This window comes from Fonsecaea erecta, assembly GCF_001651985.1.
Source record: "Fonsecaea erecta strain CBS 125763 chromosome Unknown Scaff4, whole genome shotgun sequence".
Classification (NCBI taxonomy): domain Eukaryota; kingdom Fungi; phylum Ascomycota; class Eurotiomycetes; order Chaetothyriales; family Herpotrichiellaceae; genus Fonsecaea; species Fonsecaea erecta.
In genome coordinates, this window is record NW_017387247.1 from 1,637,921 (window position 1) to 1,665,812 (window position 27,892).

At 54.0% G+C, this 27,892-nt stretch overlaps 9 protein-coding genes across 9 annotated transcripts; 3 read left to right on the plus strand and 6 right to left on the minus strand.

Annotated features, from left to right (window-relative positions):
- Positions 1–1,826: 1,826 nt before the first annotated feature.
- AYL99_05352 (hypothetical protein) lies at positions 1,827–6,683 on the minus strand (the record flags this gene model as incomplete). The annotated part of the gene is made up of 1 exon (XM_018836864.1): positions 1,827–6,683. The coding sequence occupies one exon, from the start codon at positions 6,681–6,683 to the stop codon at positions 1,827–1,829; it is 4,857 nt and encodes a 1,618-aa protein (XP_018693717.1).
- Positions 6,684–9,412: 2,729 nt separating this feature from the next.
- AYL99_05353 (hypothetical protein) lies at positions 9,413–10,248 on the minus strand (the record flags this gene model as incomplete). The annotated part of the gene is made up of 2 exons (XM_018836865.1): positions 9,413–10,011; positions 10,071–10,248. The coding sequence occupies 2 exons, from the start codon at positions 10,246–10,248 to the stop codon at positions 9,413–9,415; spliced, it is 777 nt and encodes a 258-aa protein (XP_018693718.1).
- A 776-nt stretch (positions 10,249–11,024) lies between these two features.
- On the plus strand, positions 11,025–12,588 carry AYL99_05354 (hypothetical protein; the record flags this gene model as incomplete). Its single annotated transcript, XM_018836866.1, has 2 exons — positions 11,025–11,208; positions 11,261–12,588. 2 exons carry the CDS (start codon positions 11,025–11,027, stop codon positions 12,586–12,588), a joined length of 1,512 nt encoding a protein of 503 aa, XP_018693719.1.
- A 1,613-nt stretch (positions 12,589–14,201) lies between these two features.
- On the minus strand, positions 14,202–15,719 carry AYL99_05355 (hypothetical protein; the record flags this gene model as incomplete). Its single annotated transcript, XM_018836867.1, has 1 exon — positions 14,202–15,719. The coding sequence occupies one exon, from the start codon at positions 15,717–15,719 to the stop codon at positions 14,202–14,204; it is 1,518 nt and encodes a 505-aa protein (XP_018693720.1).
- Positions 15,720–16,553: 834 nt separating this feature from the next.
- AYL99_05356 (hypothetical protein) lies at positions 16,554–17,963 on the minus strand (the record flags this gene model as incomplete). Its single annotated transcript, XM_018836868.1, has 1 exon — positions 16,554–17,963. The coding sequence occupies one exon, from the start codon at positions 17,961–17,963 to the stop codon at positions 16,554–16,556; it is 1,410 nt and encodes a 469-aa protein (XP_018693721.1).
- A 1,401-nt stretch (positions 17,964–19,364) lies between these two features.
- On the minus strand, positions 19,365–21,048 carry AYL99_05357 (hypothetical protein; the record flags this gene model as incomplete). Its single annotated transcript, XM_018836869.1, has 2 exons — positions 19,365–19,381; positions 19,443–21,048. The coding sequence occupies 2 exons, from the start codon at positions 21,046–21,048 to the stop codon at positions 19,365–19,367; spliced, it is 1,623 nt and encodes a 540-aa protein (XP_018693722.1).
- A 995-nt stretch (positions 21,049–22,043) lies between these two features.
- On the minus strand, positions 22,044–23,447 carry AYL99_05358 (homoserine O-acetyltransferase; the record flags this gene model as incomplete). The annotated part of the gene is made up of 2 exons (XM_018836870.1): positions 22,044–23,380; positions 23,438–23,447. 2 exons carry the CDS (start codon positions 23,445–23,447, stop codon positions 22,044–22,046), a joined length of 1,347 nt encoding a protein of 448 aa, XP_018693723.1.
- Positions 23,448–23,937: 490 nt separating this feature from the next.
- AYL99_05359 (hypothetical protein) lies at positions 23,938–24,974 on the plus strand (the record flags this gene model as incomplete). The annotated part of the gene is made up of 2 exons (XM_018836871.1): positions 23,938–24,351; positions 24,417–24,974. The coding sequence occupies 2 exons, from the start codon at positions 23,938–23,940 to the stop codon at positions 24,972–24,974; spliced, it is 972 nt and encodes a 323-aa protein (XP_018693724.1).
- Positions 24,975–25,448: 474 nt separating this feature from the next.
- On the plus strand, positions 25,449–27,879 carry AYL99_05360 (hypothetical protein; the record flags this gene model as incomplete). Its single annotated transcript, XM_018836872.1, has 6 exons — positions 25,449–25,549; positions 25,609–25,654; positions 25,711–26,664; positions 26,716–26,754; positions 26,810–27,764; positions 27,824–27,879. The coding sequence occupies 6 exons, from the start codon at positions 25,449–25,451 to the stop codon at positions 27,877–27,879; spliced, it is 2,151 nt and encodes a 716-aa protein (XP_018693725.1).
- Positions 27,880–27,892: the final 13 nt, after the last annotated feature.

Here is a 27,892-nt window from a genome sequence, read left to right on the forward strand (position 1 = left end):
ACCGAGAAATATGTGCGTGGTAGATAGATGGTTGAGGGAGCTGGGGATCTATCTGCGCGTGACAGACGGAAAAGATGAAAAAACAGACGGACAGACAAACAGGTATTTAGAGGACATGATTCATCCCTCAGCTCTGGTCTGGCGGTTCTTGAGTTTCGAGCATCGGCACCGTCAATGAGTGATAGTGGAAGGAAGGTATGACCATATACAGACCAGACCAGGGTGGCGTGGACATCAACATCAACATCAACACAGAGATGAGTGCCGACTACCACGACGACGACGACGGAACTTCAGGAAGAGGCCACGGCCTCCACGCCCAATCAGTGTTATATCAATCAACAAAGGGAGAAGAAAAAGACCATGAAGAGGAATTGATTGAGGATTCATTTGTCTCCTCTTCCGCCTAGTTGACATTCTTGAGAACTCGGTTCGCTTCCTCCTTTTCTCTTCTTGCTTCTTTTTCTTCTCTCTTCTTTTTGGTACGTGAGGGAGGGAGCAAGGATACCAGGATAGGTAGGTAGGACATGGGAGACCGATAGGGGCGACGGAAGGGGATACACACTGGGTGTATGTGTGGTGTGTGTGTCCCATGTATACACATGGTACGTATACACGTACCTCTCCGTCCGCCGTTGGAGAAAAGGCTGGAGACGGATATACATGTACATGCATGTCTGTCTATAGGTCTATCTGTATATGTATAGATATATATACACTCGTGCACCGCTGACCACCGAACGAGGGGGAAGGAGGAGAAAGGGACGTTGAACAAACAGGATTCATTGATTGATCCAATGCAGACAGACGTTCAGACGCACGCACGCGCATATGTATAAATATGAATAAAAACTTCCATGCACCGACACATACGTATTTAGCAACCAACCTCTGGAAAGGTATGTATACAATATAGATACGTAGCGACATAGCGACATAGCGACACAGCGCAGCAATTCACCAACAATCCACAAACATAACATAACCAACATGGGGGGCACGAACGATAAGTTGACGGATGACCTACAAGTGCTACAGTAGCAGTAGATGAAAAAGGACAGGGGGGACACCCGCGTTCCCTTGACGAGACGACGACGTCAAATATCCCTCCCTCCCTCGTCTGTCTCATAACACCATATATTGACTGACCGAGAGACAGCTCCGACATAGATAGCTGCGAATATCCATGTAGATAGATAGATAGATAGATGGATGGATGGATGAATGCATGGCATGAAACAAACAAGTTTGTGTGTGAACCAGAATTTTGAAGTTGTCAGAGTTTGTTTGATATGTATATATATGATCTTCGTGCCCCATACATGCATGGATGGATGGATGGATGCATGGGGAGGGTTGAAAAGATAGATAGATAAACCCTCTCCATCCAGCCTTCTAGGGTCTTTGCGCCCTAACTAAGACACAAGAAGGAGAAACAGAAAAGAAGAGAAGAGAAGAAAAAGCGCACCAGCGTGTGTGTTTGCGTGCGTGCTGCGTGCGTGCAGGCGTCTCTCGCCGTGTCTGGTATCTCTCTGTGTGTGTGTGTGTGTCTGTCCCTAACTACCCCCTACCATTCATGTCCTGCGCGAGCATTGTAAGACAACCTTTCCACTCCCGGTCTTTGTGTTGAAAACAAAAAGAAAAGGGAAAAAAAAGTAGAATCAATCGACCCATCGCTCGCTGGCTTGCAAGCACCATCCCTGGATAATTCGCTTGCTCGTTCATCATTGCATGCAAAAAGAAAGCGCCTTGAAACCTGACAACCACAAAGACGCAGCCAATCAGTCCCCCACTTGCCGTTGTGTGTCCCGTTCGTTTCTGGATGCTCATAACCATATGTCGCCCCCTTCGCCTTTCTCCCACTTCCCCCAGGCAGACCAGTATGCCAGTTCCAAATCCCTAACCCAGCGCTTCGTATCGAACAACCGACTCGTCCAACGCCCTTCCCACAGCATGCGCCGCAATTCCACCAGTCTCCCCCTCCCATGCCCAACTCTCTGTCCATTAGACTCCGATGTCGGGTACTTGAGGTCCAGCGCGAGATCGATTGCCGTGTCAATATATTGCCTCTCGCTTCGGACGAGCAGATCCCTCCTCGCTTCATCGCCATCTCGACCCTCGGGGAGTGCACTGGCAACGATGCTTCCGGCCATACGACTGCACATCTTGTATTTCCATTTCCCCCAAGTGACTATGGGCGTGCCGGACCAGACGGTGTCGGCAGCAGTAGTATGTGCATTGCATTCCGGTGTGTCAAGGAAGAGGTCAACGACAGAGGCGCGTGTGATGTGCGTTCCTTTGGCCGCCACGTCGGTAAACACGATACGATCAGCAACTTGTTTGCCCGCCCACTTTTCTGCGTAGCGTTTGAGGTTTTGCTCCCCCAAATCAGGAAAACGCAGGAGCCACAATATTGCGTTGGGAACCGCCTTGAGAATCTGTAGATACATGTCAAACGTCGCCGGATCAATTTTGTATAGTTGATTGAAGTTGCCCAAAATGACAGCCGAGTCGGACAGGTTCGGAAACAGCTCCTTCCTCAGTTTCCAGCGCTTGTCTTGTTCGCGTTCCCAAGCCGCCTGTCGTTTCCCGACATCTCTGAAATTCGGCGGGCCAGTCTCGGCATCCGGCGCGCTTTGCTTGTGGTCGACGCAAAAGAACGTGTCACGGGCGAAGATGACGTTTTCCGCGTACACCCAATCTTCGACATCCTCCACCAAGGAGTCCGCCCGCAGTCGATCTTCAATATCCACATTACGTCGCCAGGGCGAGAGAGTGTCAGGCGGCACCGAGATCGTGTCGGCAAATACGTAGTCGCACCACTCGGCCCCCAGCGTACCAGCGAATCCCATAAAAGACATGTGGATAGGGGCAGGCCGAGCGGCAAACACTTCGTTTCGTGCGCCTCGAGTATACCCATTGAGATTGACCAAGATGTGGACGTTGTCTTTGACAATTTGATTCACAAGTCGTTCAACGCTCCACGACGACGCGTCATGGAAGATTGGTGCTTCACGTTCGATCTGCTGACGGTGGACAGACCCATCAGAGGCAGTCGTTGCGTAGCAGATAGCTCTCACTTGCGACGGGTCGTGCAGACCAAACACGGATTGCATCAAATGCGCCAAAGGATGATTGTTGAAGTCTGAGCTGACGTACCCCACGTTCAGGTAGGGATTGGGAGGCGACGGTGGAGGAAACACTGTGGCGGGAAGCCACGCCGATCGGAGGGTGCAGACAGAGATGCGGAGAGCATTTCTCTGAGATATCTGTCGAACCTGTTTGGCAGAGAGCGGTGCGGTAAATGTATGGAAAGGGAGAACCGTTGGTGCTGATGGCGGGGAGAGCGAATTGGGAAGATATGGCCGAGCGTATTTTCGAGCCGGGTATTCCTTTCGACGTTTATACCGATCTTGGTACCATTGCCATCCAATCTGACGGATTGCACGTTCAACCAGTCGCACGATCCTGGACCCTTCCCATCTCTGCCCGGACCAGTATCGTAGTGATTGTCGGACGGTCTCCAGAGTCAGATTTCGTCCGCTGTCTCGCGAGGACTGCTTGTGCAAGGTCAATTGCACTGCTAACGAGTCGATGACGGCCGGGGTCAATGTTCCACATCCCCAAGTTTCCCCCTCCTTCAGCTGTTTCTTGACAATTTCCACCACTCGGTTGATCCAGCCGTGCGGTCGGGACGGTGGTTGTTTCATCCCCCTCTCGTCGACATGCAGACTGTCCCGCACCATGTCACTCGAACAGATGCCTCCGCGCCCATCCCAACTGCACACCGAATTCAAGGCCGTAGCGAGCCCACAAACTGCTTCCGCGAAGTCGGGGTTGGCCGCCACTGCTCGCCTGTAATAGGCAATCGCATCAGCCACGCGGCCTTGATCCTTGACGGCGTTTGCCAAATTGGCCAGCGCAATATCGAAACTGCCATCGCAGGCGACGGCCCGCTCGTACATTTTAATGGCCGCGCCAAGTTGCCCAATATCTTTGAGCAGGCTGCCCAAATTCGTGAATAAATGCGCGTGCTTCTGGTCGATATTGAGGCCGTAGTTGTAATACATCAATGCCAAAGACACTCCGGTGCCGGCGACAACCCCTGGGATGTTAGCAATCTGCGAAAAGTTTGAATCGGCGAGATGATCGGGATGCACGCTTTGCTGAACGCCGGCAAGGAGGATTCCCACATTGTTTGCCGTTGAGGGACTCCGCTGCAGCGACAGCGACAAGTAGTACAATGCTAGAATCTCCCGTGTTGTCGGCGATCTCAAGGTCCCAATCTCGGTCGCATTAGACATGCCATCCTGATAGATTTTGGCGAGTGAAAGCAACGAGTTGCTGGTGGTGGAGATTCCAGCCTGTACGGCAAAGGGCGACGAGACGTATTCGAGACCAGGTAGACTGCCTTCCGGGGGGAACATGTGCCTGGCGGTGGCTTCAGCGTGCTCGGGCGCCAGCAAAATGGGTTCCTTGCTCTCAAGTTTTGCTCGGACATATTCGCGGTCCCGGATGGATCGCAGACATGCCGTCAAGATGTCATCGATCAGACCCCGGATTCCTTGTTTCCTCTGGCCTGTGGAGATCAGGACGGCGTCCTCGAATGCCGCAGCAGCAGCGTGGTTTTGGCCGAGCGCATAGAGCATATTTCCCTTTGCATGCACCAGAGCCAGCATTCGGCCATTGTCTGCCCCTGGGATGGCATAGCCGCTCGTTCCATAGCCAGGAGGCTGAGATTCGGACCCTGTCGAGATATGGCTGGGATCAGGATCGTAGTCATACTGGGCAGTATCGTAGGAGGCGACTGTGCTGATGCTCGAAGCGTGGCTTCTGGTATCGCTTTCTGCGTCACTCAGTTCGGCACTGGAGCTGTGAGGGTCGTCGCCTCGGATCCGTAACGTGTTCTCCACATACTCGATCACACTGACAGCCTCCCGCGCTCTGTGGTTCGCACACAGCAGCCCGATCAGATGTTCCACGGCCTCAAAGTAGCTCGGTCGTAAGCTGACAGCATCTGACCAATATTTAAGCGCATCTTCGCGGCGATGGAGAGCGTGACAGGTTGCGGCTAGGTTAGACATAGCTTCAATATGATAAGGGTCTTGTCTCAAAACGGCCCTGTACCACTCCTCAGCTTTGATGTAGTTCCCCAGGCCGTAAGCCAGACAACCTGCCAACAACATGCCGTCCACCCAGGGAGCATCAGCTTCTTGACAAAGCAGTTCCATAGTTTGGAGTGCAGTGACCGCCGATTCGAATGAGGGTATTTGCGGCGCATTATTGGGTCTGGTGCTGACCTGCCTCATTTCTTGCAATTGATGTCCTTCACACGGTTGACGAGGTATATTTTTGGACTCGGTGTGAGCTGGAAAAGATGTAAAATCTTGCAGAGTCAGAGGTTTGGGTGGTCTAAAAATGGCGGTCTGTGGTCGGGATGGAGTTTCGTACGTGGACTGGCCGGAGCCAATACTCAGATACGTGTTCGAGGGCTCCCGCCGCTGGGATGGTGGTTGCTCTGTCGAATCAAGTTGGAAGTGTGATCCAGATCTGATGGGTGGTTTCGGGAAAATGGCAGGCTTCAATGCAGGCCTCATCGACGAGGCACTATGCGCGCCCGAACGCTGATCCTTGCTGGTACATCTGATTGTCTGCAGAAGATCCATATAGATTTTGTTAGCCCATGCGAAAGTCTTATCTCTGAAGGCGATGCGCTCAGACCGGGGTCCAGGCATAAGAGATACCAGTGTTGGCCCGGTCACAGAAGTCACCACATCAGCCATCGGGCGTTCTCGTGGTGCATAAGCATGAGCGTAGGGATATTGCGCGCCCTGGTACGCATTCTGGTGAGGATTCCATTTCGATGAAGGCGATTCTACCAATCCCATTGGCGTACCCAGCATCTGCTGGGGGAGGCTTTGGAGGTAACTGTCGTTCGGTGCGACCGGCAGCCGGCCATGTTTTCGAAGAGTGTGAAAGTGCTCAGGTTGATGATCTAAAGGAAACCTCTCGGCTGGAGCACGTGGAAAGAAACGACTATCTCGCACGGCAGCTGGACGATAGGGATTGTAAGTTCCGTCTGGCCAATATGGGCCATACAATTCCTGGCCGGCGGACGCAGTGGGCCCGAATTGGGACTGAAGGGTAGCAGGAAGAACGGTGGGGATATTCGAGCCCGGCTGGACATAATACCTCTGTGTCGGCTGTATTGGCAGAGTCTGGTTGAGCATTGAATCAAGTCCGCCAGGAAAGTCCCAAGCTGGGCGATACGCCAATGGTTTCGAGGGTCTGTAGGGCTGAGAATGCATGTCTTGTCTTCCATCTCTTCCCAAATCTGATCCGTCAAACCGGTCTGTTCGCTGAGGACGTTTATTTTCTGACCATGATGGTGGATTGGCGAAAGACGGGGTAGGGCGTTGGAATGCTGGTGAAGAACCGAGGATGAGATGCTTCGATGCGGGTATTTGCACACTCTTGTCCAATGCAGCGGTGTCTGGCTCATATAACCGCCCTCCATTAGGTGTCTTCCGGTGTCTAATCATCTCGTGTTCCGCATAGCTGAGCTGTGTAGAACGTGAACGCCCATGTCCTGGGGTGCCTGAGTTGGCGGGAATGGCATATTGTCGGGGAGCCGTACCGTTTGACGGGCGTTGGTAGATGTTCGGGTCCCTGATGGGATCCATCGTATTCACGTAACGTTGATGTGCCGAAAGCATCGTCTCTAGAAGAGTGGTCGCTTTGAGTTTAGATTGGGAGAGGGACGGTGTATTCTTTTCAGGCAGAGATGAAAATGCGGCGGCGGACAGCACAAGTCAACCTGCCTCAAATGCGGTGGGAGGTCGTCTCGACGACTTCAGGTCGCTCGAAGATGAAAGAAGGCAACTGGGCCTGCTCTTAGTTCCATCCCCGAAGCTCATTGTGTTCCTCCAGTTTTACTCCTGCGTGCCAATCTCTGCCCAATCATGGATGGAAAGGTGTGGCAGAAAATGTCCACAACTCGGGGGGAAATCGAGAGGTGAAGTATGCAAGGAAGGGATGAATTGGATGAGACTAGGTCTGGGTCTGTGCTCGTTGACGCCAGGTATCAGGTATCGATGGGAGTTCGGCCAGTTGTTGGATGCAAGGAGAGAGGACAGGATACCGAGTAGACAGGGAAAGGACACGTCGAGGAGCAAGTCGTCGAGTCGTCGATCGATCTTTGATCTCTGTGGGCTGTGAACACGAGGAAACGAAGGCGGGCAGCGGACCGGCCAGGATTGTGATGTTGTTTTTTTGGAGATGGAGCAGGTATGGAGCCCAGCGGAGAGGGAGGCGGAATGGGGAGGGTGAACTAAGTGATGCTAAACGGTCCGCTCGATATCCGGACTGGAGGTCCTTTCGCCCAAGCGTCCATGAAGAAAGAAGTGAATGTGATGATTCTTCTATGCCCACGTTCCCTTCCTGACCACTTTCTATGCTCACCCTGCAGGGCCCCAGCAAGCAACGGATTTTTTGTTTTGCCCACGCCTTATGCTGGGCGCATCTACCCATCCTTACGGACCGTCAACCATGATTTTCTTTCCTTTTTTGCCCTCGTTAGACGCCAACCGTCGCAAAGGGTGGGCGTGGCTTGCAAAGATGGAGCCTGCGATGCCCCTCCCTGGTCGGCGGGCTGCCCCCTGGTGGCTTGTGACTGGCCTCGAGACCTGAAGGGCCTCAGCAGCCTTGGGGGGCGGAGTGAGTATGGTGTGTGTCAGTCGCCCGCAGCTGGATGTGTCACGGCGATAGATGTGGGCTTCATTGGTTCTTCTACCGGACTACGGCTGGGCTACCGCAGCCTGGCTCGCGCCCAGCTGCATTCCCTCAGGCGCCCTCTGTGCCACCCCCATGCCTTTCGGGCCTAGTGATGACGATGAAGCGGGCACCGACTGAGCCAAGTGGAGGACTCGGTGGAGGCCAAGGGATGGAAATATGAGCATTAGAGAGACGATCGTGAATCGTGATGTGCCTAAATGGAGCCGGAGCTTCCCATTCCAAAGCGCAGGAGTCCAGTCAGCTATGCGATTTGCTCCCTTGGTCACCAGCACATTCTTGCCTTGAGGCGTGACTATGCAGTCGAAGAAAAGCCATCAACCAAGAACGAATCGAGGCCAGAAGAAGGCGGGCCCATGTACATAGTACACCGCCGCCAGGCGACAAGGGGAAAAGCAGAGCTCTCTGCCTATAGGTGATGTGGCTTGCCACAAAATTCGGGCAAAAGCGTGTTTGTCTTGAGCCACGATGCTCGGCGGGGGGAAATGAACCGCCTTCTGGGGAAAGGCTAGGCGCAAAACGTGGACCGCTATCTCTGCTCCCCTAGGATCGTCGCCGCCAAAGGGAAAAAAGGAAGGAAAAGGCCACATTTCATTGTATGTCACACGGATGTCTTTGGTGCCATCTTTCCCGAATCACAGAAATGTCAGACGCTGTCAAGCCTGTCGTATCCCTCCATGGTCACTCTATGCTTCTTCCGATTGGAACCGGGGTAATGGTGCAAGGTGGAATTCGACAGACTCTGTGCAAGAGGCTTGTGGTATTCTGCGGAACCCTGCAACCAGGGTGCGGGTGGGATGCTGCATGTTGTCGGCAAGCCCGGCCGTGTTAGTAACTTGATGTCACCATGGTCTCAGACAAGAGCAGCCTGGTGCAGAGAGAAGTCGAGCGGCAACCCAGACTCTGAGTTCGATCGTCCCTGTAACGGAGGCCGAATTCCCGTTCGCTGGAGCTCTGGGCACCCTATAACTTCGGACCTGTATATGTGTAAAACGAAGTCGAACTCTACAGAGGTAGGCGGGAGTATCAGACACCGCCGCGTCCGGGGGGACCCCTGGGACTGGTCTCTCTGAGTGGGACTGATGGTGGTTGCTTTCACTTGATAGTTCTAGGCAGAAGCAAGGGTTGGTCGAGAACTGTGTTACAACATATGCCGGCGGCTAGTTCGATCATGCGAAGGCACGAGAGGGAGAGAGACTGTCTGTTTCCCTAGCCTCGGTCAGCCGTTAGGCACTTGAAGGTATGTACCAGGTAGTAGGTAAAGATATGCTCATCACTACTGATGGGGAACTTAGCTTCGAAACAGGCGCAAACACGCCAAGCACAGCGTTTCGAGCTTCGCACTGCACCCATTATTAGTCTGATTCCGTTCTGTTCTTTTTTTCCTTTTTCCTTCATCAAACCCGCCGACAACAAAATGCATTACGTATATCGCCAGTCTCGGGCATCTTTCCATGCTGAGGTTGTTTTCGTGTCGAGCGCAGATTGACACACACATAAGACCTCTGGCTGGGCATCCGGGGCTTAGAGGTCATCTTGATCTCCATGGGGTCTGGAAAATCACAGTCGAGGTTACAGAAGGTTTATCTTGCGAGAGTCAAAATTCTATTCTATTAATGTCTCATCCAAATCGCTCTTCAACTTCTGCAAAGATCTGAGGCGTGATTTCGTCGCTGCTATTTCCCTGCACTTTGACTACCAGGCTTTGGTCCCTCTCCCGGTAAAAATCCAACAGGCTCTGGCTCGTTTCCTCAAATTTCGCGAGTCGCCTCCTCCACGTATCCTCACTGTCGTCATCTCTTTGCATCAATGGCTCTCCTGTAACGTCGTCCTTGCCAGGAACCCTTGGATCATTGAATCCCACGTTGTACACTCTCCCGGACGCCGCGTGTATCCAGCGGTTGGCCATGCGAGACAGAATGATGTCCACGGGCGTGATGAGCTGGAATACCAAGTTTATGGGGAGCAAATGGGACAGGGCCTTGGCTTGGGTCGCCGTACGGGGAAAGCCGTCGAGGATGAACGATGTGTCGGGTGAATTGGATGCGTGAACGACCGAAGAGGCAGAACCATTTCCCCTCTCGAGAGCTGCGATTATATTCTCGTTGGAGTCGGATGTGTCAAGCCACTTTCTCGAGGTGAGTTCGTTTAGAATGAGGTTCAGGATTAAGGGGTCCGGTACAAGGCCACCGGCTTTCATGTAGGCGTCGGCTTGCTGGCCTGCAAACATTCGGTTAGCATCGATGGATTAGGATAAATGCTAGGGGGCAAGCAGCTACCCAGCGCAGTCTGTTTTTGGACGTTGTCGCGCAATAGATCTCCGGTCGCAATCGAGCATAACTGTGGGAACCGTTTCATAAGTCTCTCAGATTGTGTGCCCTTTCCAACACCTGGAGCTCCCACTAGGATGATCCTCGCGGCTCGTTTCAGCTTCCGGGTGGCGGTTGCGAAAGTCATTGTGATCTGAACGCAGACGGGAACTGGCGCGTGACACTGGGTGCACCTTCTCTAGGGCAGTGCCGCCCGTGTCAAGAGCCCGTCATCTCGCCCGAAGGGGATGCAAGAGCTGCTATCGCAAAAGACTGAAGAATGAAAACCCTTAGATTGGACGCCGCTGGGACTGTCAGAACAAGGCAACCTCCCGAGGGAAGATAACAAACAGAGGAGAGAGCGGCAGCTTTCAAGAAGAGGAGAAGCCGAAGTAGGTAAATGAAGCAACCGAGATGGCGGCCCTAGAAATGGTTGAGTAAGCCGAAGAATCAATAGTTAGCATCGTGGGGAAACGCCCATTGAATTTCAAGTCTCGGGTCGCACTGCGCCGATAAGGGTTTCTACTGTAAGCAGAAGTTTCCGTTCGCCCACCATTCTGATGCCGCAAAGCCCATATTATGAATCGAGGATCTTGGATTTTGAAAACTACCTACGGATGCGGCATCCAGAAGTCGGGTTTATGCAAAACAAGATGTCTCTGTCAAGGCTTTGTTCAGACGAGTCAAAGATGAAACGCCGCTCATCATTCACCCCGAAAATGATTTTGCGAGGAGGAAAATACCCGGGATGCATAAACGATTCTCCGCTCCGAGGGGGCTCCGCAAAGCAAACACCACGTGCGGCGTCGCGACGCGTGAAATCGAAACCCGCGAGCCTCGACGCGTCTCTCCCCGCGCTGATTGCATATTACGGCCCTCCAACATCAGTTTTCCCAAGTCTTGACCACGCAACCCACAGGCAAAATGATGCGCTCAGAGCCACGATTCGACCCCAAGCGGAAACGTATCGATCACAAGAAGACTCAGTTCGCAACCGCATCCTATAAAGAAAACGACTATCCCTTCCGGCTGTCTTTCTACGATGTTCCCCCTACCCAGGAAATCAGCCTGGAAGAATTCGAGACATGGGCTATCGACAGGTTGAGGGGTACGTTGGTATGAGACTGGGAGGGAAATATCAATCACTAACTGGACACCAGTACTTGCGGAGATCGAGGCTTGCTCATTCAGAAACAAGTCGCCCGAGGAGACCTCCGCCCACCTTGAACCTTTGCTCAAGAAATACCTCCCGCTCTCGTCCAATTCAGCAGCTCCGGGAGGTATTGTGGACCAGAAATTGAAAAATCAACGGCGCAAGGACCATTACTCTCACTACATTCTTAGACTGGCCTTTTCAAGAACAGAGGACCTCCGCAGACGCTTCGCCAGAGTCGAAACCATGTTGTTCCGACTTCGTTTCCAGTCAGATGACACACGTGAACGTCAAGCCTTCGTCGAAAGCTTAAACATGAACTGGGAGGTAGTGCAAGAGGAAGAGAAGAGAGCGATGGGAGAGCAACTGCTGTCCGCTACACCTGGTCTTCGACGTCTCGAGGGCGAGAACTGGTTTAAAGTGGATTGGACCCGTGTGCCGGAATTGGTCGAGCACCGAACCGTCCTTGTGCGGAAAGGCAAGGCATATGTTCCGATGCGCGAACAGACCAGCATGGTGCTCACCGAGTTCACGAGCCGTCTGGACAGAGGTCTCGAGCTGACGGCCCGCAACCTGCCGCGACTCGATGAAGATGATCGTCTGTCGCCCATCCTGGACCACCTTTCCAAAAACTTCGCTACTCCCGATGCCGGCTTCTCCGACTCGGACTCTTCCCTCGCCGGTGCTGCCATCACTGCGGCCAACATCGACAACCTCTCACAGCATTTCCCCCTCTGTATGAAGCACTTGCACAACACGCTTCGGAAGAATAGCCATTTGAAGCACTTTGGCCGCCTACAGTACACCCTCTTTCTCAAGGGTATTGGGCTCAATCTGGAAGACTGCCTCATCTTTTGGAGGCAGGCATTCAAACTCATCACGGACGACCAATTCAACAAGGAATACCGCTACAACGTTCGCCACTCATATGGCGATGTCGGCGGCGACGCGAATCGTCGTGGGCGGGGATATGCGCCCTATTCATGCCAAAAGATTCTCACAGAACATCCGCCCGGCACTGGTGAAGCTCATGGCTGCCCTTATAGACATTTCAGCGTGGACAATCTCACCGCCATGCTCCAAGCCACAGGAGTCCACGATCGAGAAGTTCTGAGAGGTGTCAAGGACGACGTGGAGAAAAAGAGGTTTCACATCGCGTGTAACCGTGTGTTTGAATGGGCACATAAGCAGGAAATCAAAAAGGTCAAGGACGAAGGTATATGGGGACCTGCTGAGCTGGAGACGATTGTCCACCCGAACACCTACTTCAAGAGGAGTTACCTGCTGAAGAACTTGGGAAACTCAGCCAAGCAGGACGTCAAAATGGAGGATTGAGATGCGGTGCTGAAGTCTGTTCATCGTCGGGTCGTATTGCTAGGGAACATTGGTCCTGGTGGGAGGCGTTAGCTTGACGAAGTCCCTCATGAGCGCAGGACAAGTGATCATGGTATCGCGGTAGCGGCGGGACATCTAATGAATGACAAGTTGCGTTCTGATGTTTGAGATTGTTCCTCGTCTCGACCCGATCTCCCCTCCGTGTCATACATACCTGCGCCAATATTAAGTACATGCATGCTCGCAGCAGCAGATATCCCGGACCAACCACATGATTGATGTCCACGCACTCGTGGGCTGCCGATCTGTGTGTCATCGCGAACGACAGTCCTCCTTGATTACAGTATCTCCTGTACCGAGCACACGAAGTTAATTAAGGGCGGAGTGGGAGGGAGTTGGTCACATCGACACAGGCATCAATCCTATTGCCGACTCTGGTGGGCTCTTCGTCGTCTTGTATCTAGCGCGCTGTCACTATTCTCGGCGTCTCCCTACCTAACCTAGGTACATGTATGTAGGTAATACGTACAGTATGCACGAGGGATGCTCGGTCCCACGCCCCGCTTGTGTGTACATACTGTACATAGATCTCGTATTATGACCAAGTCTGGGGACGGAAAAAACGGATGTCTAACGACTTTCTTTCTTTCTTTCTTCATTATGTCGGTATTACATACCGTCAGGATGTATTTGATTTCAAAGTCTATTATGATGCTTTTTTGTTTTCCCCTCCGTTCCAAACAATGTACATATAATGTCGCCGGGTATGTTCTTCAGATCCGTGAGTGATTGATTAAGAGTTCTTCGGAGGAACAAATCAACCAACCAATTAATCAATCAAACATGTGATTGACTCCAGCCACGGCGTGGTATTGATGCGGTGGCAGCAGTTGAAGGGCTGCGGTATGATGGCGCTCGTGGATACTGCTCCCAGCTTTTTGGAGATATATTGTCCCTTTTTCATTTTTTCCCGTCCCAAGAAGAGAGAGCATCGTGATTTTGTCGACTCGATCAGGATCCAGACCATCTTCGAGGCCAGAGTAACTCGGCGAAGTGATCCGTGGTGGTAGTAGACGCCTTCATACTTGACTTTTTGTGTGGAGGTCGAAAAACCATGTCTTTCTTTCCAATGGAGTCGAAGTTTCTATTGACGTTGCTTTTGCAGGGCCTGAAAGTTTGCTGCTCTGCCACAGTTGATCAAATTTGCCGGAATGACCCATCCTGCAACAGTGATATTCGAAAACGAGGATGATATACAGCGCTGGTGTAAACAAGCACTCAGCCTTGCTCATTTCTGATCAGAAAACGGCTCCCTTGGATGCGAAGTTGACAGCAGGTGCAACGGCTGGATTTTCCACCCTGCACCAGAAGGCGACCGTCTCATTTGGTAAGATTTTCTCGGAAAATCCACACCCCTGTGCGCATGAGGGTTGAGAATGCGGTTCAACAAGTACGCCGACAGAGATGGAATGTTCGGCGGCTCAAAAAGCTCCGAGAACCAAGCTTGGGTTTCTCGATCGCCGTGAAGCGCATGCAAGCAGTCAAATCCATAACAGGTCTGACCACTGGATTCATCCCCGAGCCATGCCAGGCTCTGTTAATCACTCAAACCTCTAGCCAAGACGCTCAGTGCCTGGAGCCACGATCGAAGGCCCATACCGGGTCCGGCTGTCCGCGGAATACAGCGAGCGAATCTCTGTCTCCTGCTTCCTCAGGATGTTGGCCAACTCGACGTCGTCCTCTTGATCGATGGAATCCTTCTCCGCGGCCGTGGCGAGATCCCTGCTCCGCTCCCGATCGCGCTTCCTCTCGAATTCCTTCGCCTCCTGGAACCGCTTCTGGAACGCGGCCTCCTCCTTGTCGAAATCGATCGCCGCGAAGTGGCAACGCCGCAGTACGCCTAGCATGGCCAGGGGTGTGAAGAGGATCCACCACGAGAACAAGATGGGCAACGAGCGGTAGAGCTGCGGGTTGCAACCGCCCGACCAGATGTCGACGAGGGTCTCGTACATCTCGTGCGCGGGCAGGGCGTACATCCACTTGAAGAAGCCGGCGCTGAGCTCGATCGGCTGCAGCGTCGACGACACGTTCATGATGACCCAGGTGACCAGCACGCTGGGCATGAAGGGCGCCGGGACCCAGGCCGTGGCGGCGTCGATGAAGAAGAAGTTGATCTCCTCGTAGAGCCAGTACGTCATCCACGTCAGCACGAACTGGTTTCCATTCACGATCCAGTTGGCGCGGAATGCCCAGATGGCCCCCGTGAGCAGCAGGCTACCAGTGATGGTGGCGACGGAGCTGCCGAGCAGACGGCGGAAGACGAGGTGGTGAGGTTTGAGCCGGAGGTACAGTTTGAAGGTGCTGCAGACGCCGTTGATGAGGAGCAGGAAGAAAAACTGCTTAATGATGATCAGCACCACGACGATGGTGTTATAGACGGTGCGTGGGCCCTGGTTCGTCTGCTGGATGTTGATGCTTTGGACCTGCCACGGATTGTACAACGCCGCCACCGCTTGGGGAGAGGACAGATTCAGGGCCCGGATGGCGCCGGTGCCATTAAGGGCGTGGTATGCTCCCTGCGCAGCCGTCGAGAGTTTGACGAAGTTTGTCGCGAGATCACTCTCGACGTTCAAGGGCCACCTTGCCTCGTTCCAGACGTACGTCACCACGTCCGCTGGGTTGTAGCTCGAGGCCGCCTCTCCTCCGCCCAAAGCAGCAGCGAGGCGCTCCGAGGCGTGGGCCGAGACGAAGTAGCCTGCCCAGAAGTCCGTCTTGCAAACGCCATGCCGGATCGAATCAGGCGTCGGATACTCGGACGGGCTGCGCGGGTACAGAGTCGGGAAGTCGTCGCCCTTGAGCTGATTGTACGCCGCCCACACGGACTGTCCAACGAGGCCCTGGTCGTAGTCGACGAACACGACGCCCAGGTGCTTCACGTGCGAGTTGGAAACGTACAGCGTGCCGAAGATGTAGCAGAACAGGAGAAAGAAGGTCAGCTGGACGAGGACGAGTCCCTTGACAATGGCTTTAATGGCGATCACATTGGGGCCCTTGATGTCCTTGTCCCTGGAGGAGATGCGGTTTTCGTGGCTCCTCCCGTAGATGTTGCGGAGGTCCTGGGGTTTCAGCATTATTGTTATTATTGTTGCTGCTGCTGTTGTTGTTGCTTCCTTTCCCTTCAGGGGCCGTCGTCGTCACTGTGGTCCAAATCGACAGAGACAATGCATTCTTGTTGCGGAGTTGCGTGCGTAGTCATCTCTCTCTTATTTATATGTATCAGACCAGTGCCCAGGTCCGAGCGAGTAAGTATTATTCCCAGCATCAGAATTGGACGCGGTCCGGGGACGCGGAAGCATCGGAGACGATATTGCTTACGTAGTAACCGTGCGACCAAATCAGAATACATAGAACACGTTGGAGTTGGTCGGGCAAAAGCCACTCGGGATTCCGAAAGGTCCGTCCGGGTTGTTGTGGGTGGAGATGCGGGATCGCGAAGGAGATCGATCGTACAAACGAAACCCTCTAATATGGATGTAATATAGATAGTATCCGTGCGCGTTCTCTCGCTCGTCAACAACACCGATCGATATCAAGATGAGCGGGACAGACACATAGTGACGACATCTGCGATTTCTCGGGGAGAATATGCCGTCTGGTTTCTTCAGCGGAGGGTGCTCGCGTTTCCTTCTTTCTATTCCTTCCTTATAGATCTCAATGGAAATGAAGGAGGCTTGTTCACCAGCTCCACCGGACCCGGACGTCACCAGTAATAGTAGATTGATTATGTTCCTGAGAGCGACAAAGCCGTCAAGATGTTTTCAAATAGTAATTCTTATTTCAAGATTAACAAGGTCATCTAGAGCAGCATCTAATCATAAACCCCCATCCCGCTCCAACGCCAACAGATCTCCAAAAGCAGGAACATACCATGTACTCTCTTTCTCTCTTTTCTCTGGACCACCAATCTAGGCCTTAGGCGGGGCCGGTGCGTATAACGTGCCCTTGGCCCATTCCTCTCCGTCCATTCCCTTCTTCCACGTGGGGACCCAGTCCTTGGCGCCCTTCAGTCCGGCAGCCTTGAAGGCCTGCTCGAAGTCGTGGATGATGTCGTTGATGTGCTCCAGGCCGAGACTGATGCGGATCATATCCGGGGTGACGCCGCCCTTGATCTTCTCCGCGTCGGGGATCTGCTGGTGGGTGGTCCGCCAGGGGTGGATGATCAGGGTCTTCGCGTCGCCGACGTTGGCCAGGTGAGAGCAGAGCTTGAGGTTGTTGACCACGGCTTCGACCTCGTCGATGTTGCCGGCCACGCCGAAGGTGAGCACCGCACCGGCGCCCTTGGGCAGGACCTTCTGCGCGAGCTCGTAGTCCGGGTGGGATTTCAGACCGGGGTAGTTGACCCACGCGACGCAGGGGTGCTTCTCCAGCCACTGTGCGAATGCGAGCGTGTTGGAGACGTGTCGGTCGGCGCGGACGGGGAGGGACTCGAGGCCCTGGAGGAAGAGCCAGGCATTGAAGGGCGACATGCACGGGCCCAGGTCACGCATGGCATCCATGCGGAGCTTGGCCGCCAGAGCCTTGTAGCCGTAGGTGTCCCAGAATTTCATGCCGTGGTAGCCTTCGGACGGCTCCGTGAAGCCAGGGAACTTGCCCGAGGCAGACCAGTCGAAGTGGCCGCCGTCAATGACGATGCCGCCCATGGACGTGCCGTGGCCGCCGATCCACTTGGTGCACGAGGCCGTGACGATGTCGGCGCCCTGCCGGATGGGCTGCGCCAGATAGCCGCCCATGCCGAAGGTGTTGTCGACGATCAGGGGGATGCCGGCCTCGTGGCAGACCTCGGCGATGGCGCTGATGTTGGGGACGTTGAATTGGGGGTTGCCAATGGTCTCAATGTACACGGCGCGGGTCTGGTCGTCGACCAGGTCTCGGATGGCCTGCGGGTCATTGCCCTCCATGAACTTGCAGTTGATGTTGAACTTCTTCATGTAGACGCGGAACTGGTTGTGGGTGCCGCCGTAGAGGTTCATGGTGCTGATAAAGTTGTGGCCGGGCTCGCACACCGACGTGATGGCCATGAACTGGGCCGCGTGGCCGCTGGCGGTGGCGACGGCACCGACGCCTCCCTCGAGCATTGCCATCCGGGTCTCGAACACCGTGTTGGTAGGGTTGCCCATGCGGGTATACACGTAGCCATCCTTGGACCACGCGAACTTGCTGGCACCGTCCGATGCATCGGTGAAGTTGTACGCGCATGTCTGGTACAGGGGCACTGCTCGAGAGCCATTGACGGGGTCTGGCTGCTGGCCACCGTGCAGGGCGACGGTCTCGTATTCGGGAGCCTTGCTCACCTCGCCCAAGTGTCCGGAAACCATCTTTCAGTTCGTTTGTCTGGCTGTCTGTCTGTTTGTCGTCGACGTCGGTTTGAGAAAAGGGCGAAGCTTGTTAGAGACAGAAAATGTCGATCGATTGAGGCGTGTGCTTGAGATGGAAGCCTTTGCTTGGAGTGATTGAGCTGCTTGAAGATGTTCGAATTGTTCGGTCCTGACGACGAGAGATGTTCCCCTTGATATAATCTATACTCAACATACAGACAACTCTTCGACAGCCAATCCCATCGGAGTGTATATTGCCTACATCGCGCGGCCTTTGCTCCCCATCGAGATATCAATACCTGCCTTATCTCGACAAAGGCCGGTGACTGGCAAGACGCCAAACACCAGAGACGGAGACTGTGCTCGTGCACTCACCCCACGCATGCGGCATGACTGACAGGTGCATAGGTAGCCTGGCCGTCTAACGAACGGGTGTTTGCTTGTCGGATTGACCGGGAGGCTGCTGCACGCCTGGCAAAGTCCAGAACAGCATTGAGTAGCCAAAGGCCGAAGATACGAGTACTCTCAATAGGGATGGCGTTTGCTGATTGGTCCCTTCTGGGTGGTGTCTGGCAAACACCGCTTATCAGAACCAAACCCCGGCACCCCCAAGGTTCCCTAAGTCAATGGCCGCCACTACGCTGAGGGGCCAAGAGATCCTGACAGCCCCTCTGAGACTGGGGAAGAGAGAAGCATCAGTTGACATCGACGATGGACCTGTTGCCGAGAGAGGAGTCGTCGTGTCAGAGATATACCTGTGCCCTTTTTGATAAGGAATTGTTGGACATTGTACACGCAGAGCACCAGAGTGAAGGAGTTGGTTGGTTGAGTCGTTAAATTGGAGACGAAGGAGAAAGAAACAAAAACAAAAAGTATTGTGACTGTACTTGGCACCCGATTTGTATGGCAGCCTCACCAGAAGGATAGTGATCAGATAAACAGGCCATAAGATCCGATGTAACTCCCCTTCAAAGGAGAATTACGGGGGAGTCAAAGAGTCTATACTATTGCTTTGATGCCATCTACCGTATAGATCTTGTTTGAAGCACAAAGGAGATCTGTCGACAGGATTACCAAATGTTCTGGGGGCTTGTTTAATTAGATTAGGCGATAGCTACAGGGGTGCCTTAACTAATCTCAATCAAGGTTTAGTTAAGAAGTTAGGGATGCTTCGGCAATCCTGAGGGAATCAATGTGCCAAACAGACAGAACCAGAGAGGGCCACTGACGGCAGAGTCATCGTGATCATCAACTTTCGTGATATACATTCCTGGTGGTATGTTTTTATCTAACATCTAGAAAAGGTATCTGTATTTCCCATAGAAACCCAAACCGACCCCCGCGCTTCCTGGAGGCATGCATGCTAAAAAAAGAGACATATAGACACATAAGATCATGAGTTCAGTAGAGCCATGGACCTGGTCATAGATATCAGTATACTGAACCTGTAAAGGAACGATCAAGGGGGGCAGTTCTCACCTGTTATGAGTCGGACCTCGCGCTCCATGTGGCCCTCAATCTGCATGACTTTCGAGTGGATGACCTCCATGGCCAGCAGGGCGTCCTGCGCCCGCACGACGAACGAGATGTTGATCTCACTTGCACCCTGCGAGATCAGACGGATGTTGATGCGGGCGCTGGCCAGAGCGGAGAAGATCTCGGCGGCGATGCCGACCATGTTCTTCATCTTGTGGCCGACCACCGAGATGATGGACATCTTGGGCACGATGCACGTGGCGCCAAACTCCTCAAGGTCCGGGAGGGCCTCTTCGATGGCGTCGGCGACGTTCACCATGCCGTTCGCTGACACGGCCAGGCTGAGCGACTGTCGGCTGCTGCTGGCCAGGTCGACGGACAGCTGGTGCTGGCCCAGGATGCCGATCACTTGGCCCAGGAATGCCTGCGGAGGCAACTTGCCGTTCGACGTGATGTTGACGAGCGTGATGGCATCCTTGGTGGTGATGGCGGTGGGAACTCGCTTCCCCTGGTCTTTGCCGTAGTACCCGTTCGAAGTCATGAACATGGACCGGCTGAGTTCCATCTCCGTGGAAATGGGTGTCTGCAGTCCACTCGCGCTAGGCGACGTCGAGTAGACGACGGTGCCGGCGCCGGCGGGGTCTTTCACGTTCTTCAGGCGTAGGTTGATGTCTTCCTTGTTGAGGAGAGACATGGTCAGCGGGTGGATGACCTCGCTGCCGTAGTATGTCAACTCGACCGCTTCCTCCAGCGTGATCATTGGCAGGACTCTTGCGGTCGACACTTTCGTCGGGTCGGCGGTGAAGATACCAGCAACCTCCTTCCAGATCTGAAGCTCCTCAGCTCCTAATGAGACGGCACACAGCGCGGCGCACAGGTCTGAATACCCCCGACCAACGGTATGCAGGAGCGAGTGTGGCATGGCACCGAAGAACCCCGTGACGACTGGTACTTTGCCCATGGCGGAGCACTGGAGGATTGCGCCTCTGACCGCGTCGCGAAGCCCCTGGAGGAAGAGGATGGGGTTTTGCTTGTAGGCGGCTTGCTGTTCCCGAGTCGAGCGCTTGTCCGCTGTCTGGACGATGTTTTCCAGATTCACCATCTCTGCTTCGACGCCGCCGAGCGACAACGCGGCAGCAACGACCAGGCAGGACAGCTTCTCTCCAACACCAAGCACCCGATCTTGGGTTCTGTCAGACGCCTCGCCGATGACCCGAGTGGCCCTGAGGAATCTCCTCAAGGCTTCGCATTCGTCGATAATGCTCTGCCGTAAGTGCTGGATGACCTTAGGGGCGGATTTGAGGGAGGCATCGTGGGGGAGAGATGCCGCCACCGAAAGATGTTCAGTCTGGATCATGTCGATGACCTCGTCGAAATCAGCTCCCTTGGTCTGCTCCGACACGGCACAGGACAACGCCCTCAGGAGGAGATTTGTGGTGCCGGCTGATTTGCTTGCACTCGACCGTGCCGAGCACACGACGGCGACATGATACTCTGTCAGGTATTCGGGGATGATGGACTGGGTGATGGTGCTCAGCAGCTTGCCGACACTGGTGCCGCCGTATTTCTGGACCAGCCATGGTCGATAGTCCTCAGTTCGTGCAATCATTTCGTATTCTGTGTTGATCAGACCTGCTTGTCTTGTGTTGTTTCTCTGTCGAAGTTTGGTTGTCTTGGATCGTTTCTCTCAAGGCTTGCTGGTCCTGTTTGGATTTGGCTTCTGTGAAGTATAGCTAAGACAATGCCTTGATGAGTATGAGTGAGGTTGATACAGAATGATACATCTGAAAGGAGTATAAACGGACAGTAATATAGACATATGATGCTCTACTGATCCATAGGGGCCTGTACCAATGAGACGGCGGAGATGGGGGAGAATCTCACGACACCAGGCCCGAAACAAGCAGTCACCGAAAGGCGATCGGGCGAAAGAGATAAGGGCAGAGTAATGCTCCGACCGGGGATTGCTCTTAGCTCTGGTGGCCCGACCGTTGATTCCCCAATCTCGACATACGCTAGCCTCAAACACCGGATGACGAGATCTGCGTCGGCCAATGGAATTCAGGCGTGAAGCCGGCCTCTGGAATGTTCGTCGACGTTGTGAGGCTAGTAGGTGTATGCCAGAGGGGAGTGGTGTGTGTGGTAATGGGGATCATCTGACTGGAATGAATGTGCTGTAGCTGCGTGGCAGGCACCTGCTATAGCGTGAGAAAGCGGATTAGCTCGTCGCTCTTCGAAACTGACGAGTCGTGTGAACAGCAGGTCGTGAAGACGTAGTAGCAAAGTAAACCAGCAGAAAGTACGGCGGGTTGAAGACTGAATAGTTGGCACAATCTATAGCATGTAGCATTCTTCTGGCCATTGTGTGAAAAGGAAGAATGTATGACATATCAGGCATATTGCAATAAGATACACTATCTTCGATATGAACGAGACTTGCGCACAGCGGATCACAAATTGGGTATGCTACAGATTAAGTGCCAGAAAGAATAGCAGCTAGTAGACTCGAAAGTTGACATTGTTGGAACATTTCTTTTGGTCATTATGTGAAAAGCACATGAAGACGTGAATCTATCAGACATATTGTAACAATACACGCTATCATCAAAAGCCAGAATCCAACTCGCCAAACACACTATTCGTCACACCGTCCTCACTATCGCCTTCGCTGTCGTCGAAAGCAGGAGCCTCGAAGACATCGGCACAATGATTCCGCAAGAACGCACTGATCGCCTGTTCCATCGCCGACATCTCCAGCAGAAAGCCGTCGTGCCCGTCGGACGAATCCAGCTTCATCAGTTTTGCCCGTGGCAGAGAATTGGCCAGCAGTGTCTGCTGTTCTGCTGGAAACAGCATGTCTGATTCGATGCTCACCACCAAGGCTGGTGCGGTGCATGAGGCCAGCACGGCGGCAACGCTTTTCACGCTGGGGTGCTCTTCGAACGACACTGTTGAGGTCCGCTCTCTTGTGATGTCGTGCGAGTCCATCTTGCGCAGCAGGTGGATATAGCAGTTGGCGTCGAAGCGCTTTAGGAACTTGTCCGCCTGGTACTGCATGTAGCTTTGGGCCGAGTATATCGTGGCCGGGCCGAAGCTCTGCGCCTCGGTCTTTGAGGCTGCCGTCTCAGGGACGTCGTCTGAAACCGCAGGGAGCGGTGGAGAGGGGATGGAAGTCATGGGTCTTGAGAAGGCCTGTGAGGTCTTTTTGGGTCCAGCCTTGCGCCGGCCAAATCGTGCTTCGAAGGAAGTGTATGATCGATAGGTGAGCATCCCGATCATTCGTGCAGCCCCTAGGCCTTGGATGGGCTGGCTGGAAGGGTGAGGAGCATAGTATCCTCCCTTGTATTGTGCGTCGGCTTGGATACATCGAATCTGTGACGTATTCCACGAGATGCCCCATGCAGTCTGATAAGCTGAGGTCGAGATAGGGATCACCGTCTTCACGTAACCGGGAGGCGTGCACAGAGGCCACTCTAGGGCAACCATTCCACCCATCGATCCGCCAATGACGGAGGCGATCTGTCTGACACCCAGTGCGTCGAGAACGATCTTCTGGATTCTCACATCGTCTCTGAATGTTGTGTCGGGGAAGGTCGGCCCGTACAGCTTGCCGGTCATGGGGTCGGTCGTGAGAGGTGATGCGGAGCCATACGGCGACCCGAGTGAGTTGAAGCAAATAACAAAGAATCGACTCGTATCGACCGCCTTGCCTCGACCGATCAAGGGCTTCCACCAGTCCTCGACATCGCTGCTCCCGGTGAGGGCGTGGCAAATTAAAAGGACATTGTCTCCCTCCTCATTCAAGGTGCCAAAGGCACTGTAGGCCACAGGCACTCGGTGGAGTTGTTGGCCCGATTCCAAGGTGAAGGTCGGTATGATGGCAGTCTTAATGTTTCGCACCAGATTCGTGTAGTAGTTGCGTTCAGGTTGAGCGTTCAGTACTATTCGGGTGTCAGACAATGGTCCTTGGGAACTCCTCTTGCAACACTTCAACATACCGACGTCCATTGTGCTATTCGGGTCGCGATAGACAGGTGTGGATTCGTGTGCCACAAGAGTTCTTCTTTCTCGACTTGCACTTATGGATTGTTCACAGGTGGGTGTTGTTTATGTGCTATATGCTATATCAATAGATCTCGAGGCGAATGCTCGGGTCCACCCATTGCCGAATGCGTGCTCCAACCAATAAGGCCCAGTGGAGGATATGTATTCCGTATCTCTCGGTGTTTGCTTTTCGGGCTTTGGTCACGAATGGCATCCTCCGGAAAGTGGGTCTCACTCCAGGAGACGAAGATGCAGACGCAGCAGACGCAGCGGAGAATCAATAATGCATGCGGTGTTCGAACGATCAGGTGTCTGGATCAGGTGAATAGGTGGAATATGTGGCCACCGCCAGACGCAGAGCCAAGTCTGTGTAGAGAGCTCAAAAGGATGTCGTGCGCAGGCCAGACCCCAGCTGCTTCTTGCGCAAGAGCATCACACTCGATTCTATACCACAATGTCTCCATCGACCAGCTTCAAGGTCGCTGCCGTACAAGCAGCTCCCGTCTCATTCGACCTTCCTGCCTCGATCCAGAGAGTCAGACAATTCACGAAAGCTGCAGCGCAGGAGTCGGCTGATCTCGTCGTTTTCCCAGAAGGGTTCCTCAGCGCTTACCCCTGGCGATACGCCTTCGATGCAACGATAGGAGCACGAGAACCTCGAGGCCGCGAATGGTTCGCCAAATACTATCACTCGGCTGTCGCCATTCCTTCTCCCGAATTTGACGAGCTCCGGAACATTGCAAGAGACTATAACGTGCTGCTGTCCATCGGTATCATCGAGAAAGAAAGAGCAACCTTGTATTGCACCGCGATCCTGATCTCGAGAACGGGAGACTTGCTGTACACACATCGCAAACTCATCCCTACAGTATGTTCACATTCCGCACTTCAAAGCAGAGAGGTCCTTCAGCAACTGACAACCGTTTCTCACAGGCAGCTGAACGACTCGTGTGGGGAAGAGGAGCAGGAGATGGACTTCATGTGGTGGACACCGACATTGGCCGTGTTGGCGGACTCATCTGTTGGGAGAACTATATGCCCGCTGCAAGACTGGCCCTCTACCAGCAAGGCATCGAGATATACATCGCACCAAACGCGGACGACCTGCCCGCGTGGGTGGCGTCGATGCAACACATCGCTAAAGAGGGACGCTGTTTTGTGATCTCGTGCAACCAGTTCTGCAAGGTGGCCGACTTTCCGTCTGACTATCCACCCTTCTCCCCTGGACACCATGACAGACAACCCGACGGGTCGCCCTGGACCCCGGACGCCATCCTCAGCCACGGCGGGTCTTGTATCGTGGGACCGTTGGGTACATTTGTGACCGAGCCCGTCTGGGATCGGGAAGAGATCGTGTATGGGGAACTCAAGATGGACGATCTGGTGCAGGCGAGAATGGACTTTGATGCGGTCGGGAGCTATGCAAGGCCGGATATCTTCACGCTAACGGTCAATAGAAAGCCTGGAGACCATGTCGTTTTCAGCAACTGAACAGGGGCGCAATGGGGCAGTTCAGAGCCTCGCCTCCTGTTCTGTGGCGTGACCAGTCGCCAGACCAGGACATTATACTCGGTACATACAGTAGATGGCTCCAGAACACCTCGGGGGGGCGTTTCGGTCTAGTTATTTTGTAGAGGCGATAGGGCGGGTTTCATTGGGTGATAAGGAAACTTGCTTATCTCTATCGTGTACGAAGGATTGCTCACCACAGGCCAGTGCAACGGGTGAAGAAGGGTGCCAAGTCCCGGGGCCCCAAAGTCAACCAGTGTAACTGATTAATTATAACACGGTCGAGTCCTCTTTCTCTTCTGTACTTGCGTCTCGTCGCCCATAAACCCGTCCATTTCCCAGCAGTCTATGTCGACGGTGGGGCTCGGAAGTATAGGAAGCGCCCCACGAACACTTCCAGATTTGGCGTCTATGCAACTCTGGGAGGCCAGAGCCCCGAACCCCCTTTCCGACCTCATGTCTACGTCTACCGTGATGGAGACCGAGTCGACGGCATCCGGCCAAAGCCGCCGGAGGAAGAATATGCTGCCGCCGGTCAAGGTGGCGTGCACGTCTTGGTAAGCGCTGTTGGATCGAGCGTCTCCTTGCGAAGTCCACTTTATAACTGGGATCAAAGCCGTGCGTCTCGAACACGATGCGATGCCAAGGTTCCCTGTAACAATGTATGTGGTGGGCCATGCTGCAACTGACTCGGCCGGTGCCTGACCTTGTTCGCTAGTGTGTGGTCCGGGGCAAAGAATGTCGCTATGTCAAGAGCAATCGTGGCGGACCCCGTGTGTCGCGCAAAAAAGCCATCATGGCGGTCGAGAGGCAGAAGCGGGCTGAGGAACCAGCACCCCCTCCGATCCCAGAAACTATGCCAACTATCCCAGACATTCACATTGACTGGGACGCCCTGATCCTGTCGTCGGAAGAGATCCACAACGACCTCATTGCGACCATGATCTCCCCCGGAGCGGGGTTGATTGACGTCGGGGACGGGGACCAGGACGACAGCGACCAGATCTTCGACAATATTTTCATGCCCGCCTCCTCCGACGGAGATGAGACAATGGACTCCATGGACGACGATTCACAGGGCAAACCCTACGTGCCTATCACTCGGAGCTATCGAGACAACGAAGCCATTCTCAACGCCTACTACATCTTCATCCACCCGTACTTCCCCATCCTGCCACCGCCAGTCACCCCCCTGCAGCTTGACGACCCAATGATCGAATCCAAGTTCTTCGAACCAGCGTCTCCTTTGGTGATGGCGTTGATGGCGATTCTTGTCCTGATCCCACATCCGGAAGACGAGTTCCCGGACAGCGATGAGTCTGTCTGTCTGCGAAGGCAGCGGGCGCACTCATTCTCCCAGATGGCCATGGAGAGTATTGAGATCGAGACCGAGCTGCTCGAGTCCACCATCAACCCGTCCGAGGCTCTCGATCATCGACGACCATCGGTCGAACGCGAAAAGCTCCATCCATACGTCCTACCAGAGCTGGAAGGTGTGCTGGCACACGTGCTGCTGAGTATCTATGAATACGCCCAGCGCGGGAATCTGGCCAAGATGAGAAATCGAGCCAGCCAAGCCTATGACGCTGCCATCAGACTCTGCCTGCACGACATTTCTGATCTTGTTCTGGATGAATACACGGAAGCACGCCGTCGCGCCTGGTGGATGACGGTAAGTCAATGAGCCACGACTGTGGGACAATGCCTGCTGACCTTGACCTAGTATATCGTCGTTCTACAGTCTTCTATTGTTAGCAGCACGGTAGGTTAGATCATTGAGACCCTATGGATAATGTTGTCTAATCCTGTTGAACTAGCCTCCCATCATCTCCATAGACTTCCATCAATTCAGGACTCCGCTGCCAACATCGTCGGCGGATCCTGACGCGTGGTTGTTCTTCATCGAAGCCCAGCAGTGTATCCTCAGGTGTACCCAGTACACTGTCGCGCTGAAGAAGGCCCTCGACGGCGGCCTTGGCGACAGCGCTTTGGAGCAGAGGAAAGCCATGCTGGAGAGCGACCTTGATTCAGTCCTCCTGAAATATGCGTCCTCCCCGACCGAAACGCCTGCCCTGTCGCTCACAGATGCTGAGGAGCACTCTCTCGCCAAATCACTGCGACTGCAGGCGGTGATCAAGCTCAACAGCGCGAGGATTAAACTCCACCGATACCGCGCGTTTCAAGACGTCCCAATCTTTACCCGTCGGCACTGCGATCTGGACCAGGCGGATGTGTCGTCTCCGCGCCCACTCGGATGTTCCTGTCACGCCATGCTGCCGTCTGCATTCTCCAACACTTCGCCCAACGGCTTCCAGTCTGGCGGGTTCCCCGGGCTCTGGCCGCAATCCCCACATGGGTCCTCTATGGATGCATCCAGCGACCAGAGTGACGGCCTCCCCAAGGGCGTGTCGATTACTGACCTGCCCGCCGCAAAGACCTGTCTCAAAGCCGCCCTGGCCATCGGCCGGGCGTTCGAGTCTTTGCCCTACCCCAACCCCATGCAGTCGCCCATCCCGATGTTTTCTCCCCCAACGCTGTCGATAATATCCTCGACTCCGGCGCCCCGAACCATGCCGTCATTTGCCTGCTGCGCCATGCAAAGCTGCTACACCCTGCTCACGCTATGCTACAAGAGCATGGAGATGCAATGCGTCAACCAACGGAGTTCGGCCGCCGACAAGGGCATTGAGGACTTGTATGCCGGGGTCAGCCGAGTGCTGAAGGCGTTGCAAAATTATGCCGTTGCGTTCGAGGCGCTGAACGGCATGGTCCGTAAGTAACGCTCTTCGCCCGTGACATTAACAAAGGCCTGATGCTGACTCAAACTGCAGAGCAGGTGGAGGAAGCCCTGGAGGCGCTGAAGCATGTCCGCCAGCATAGTAACTAATCAGGTGGCTCGC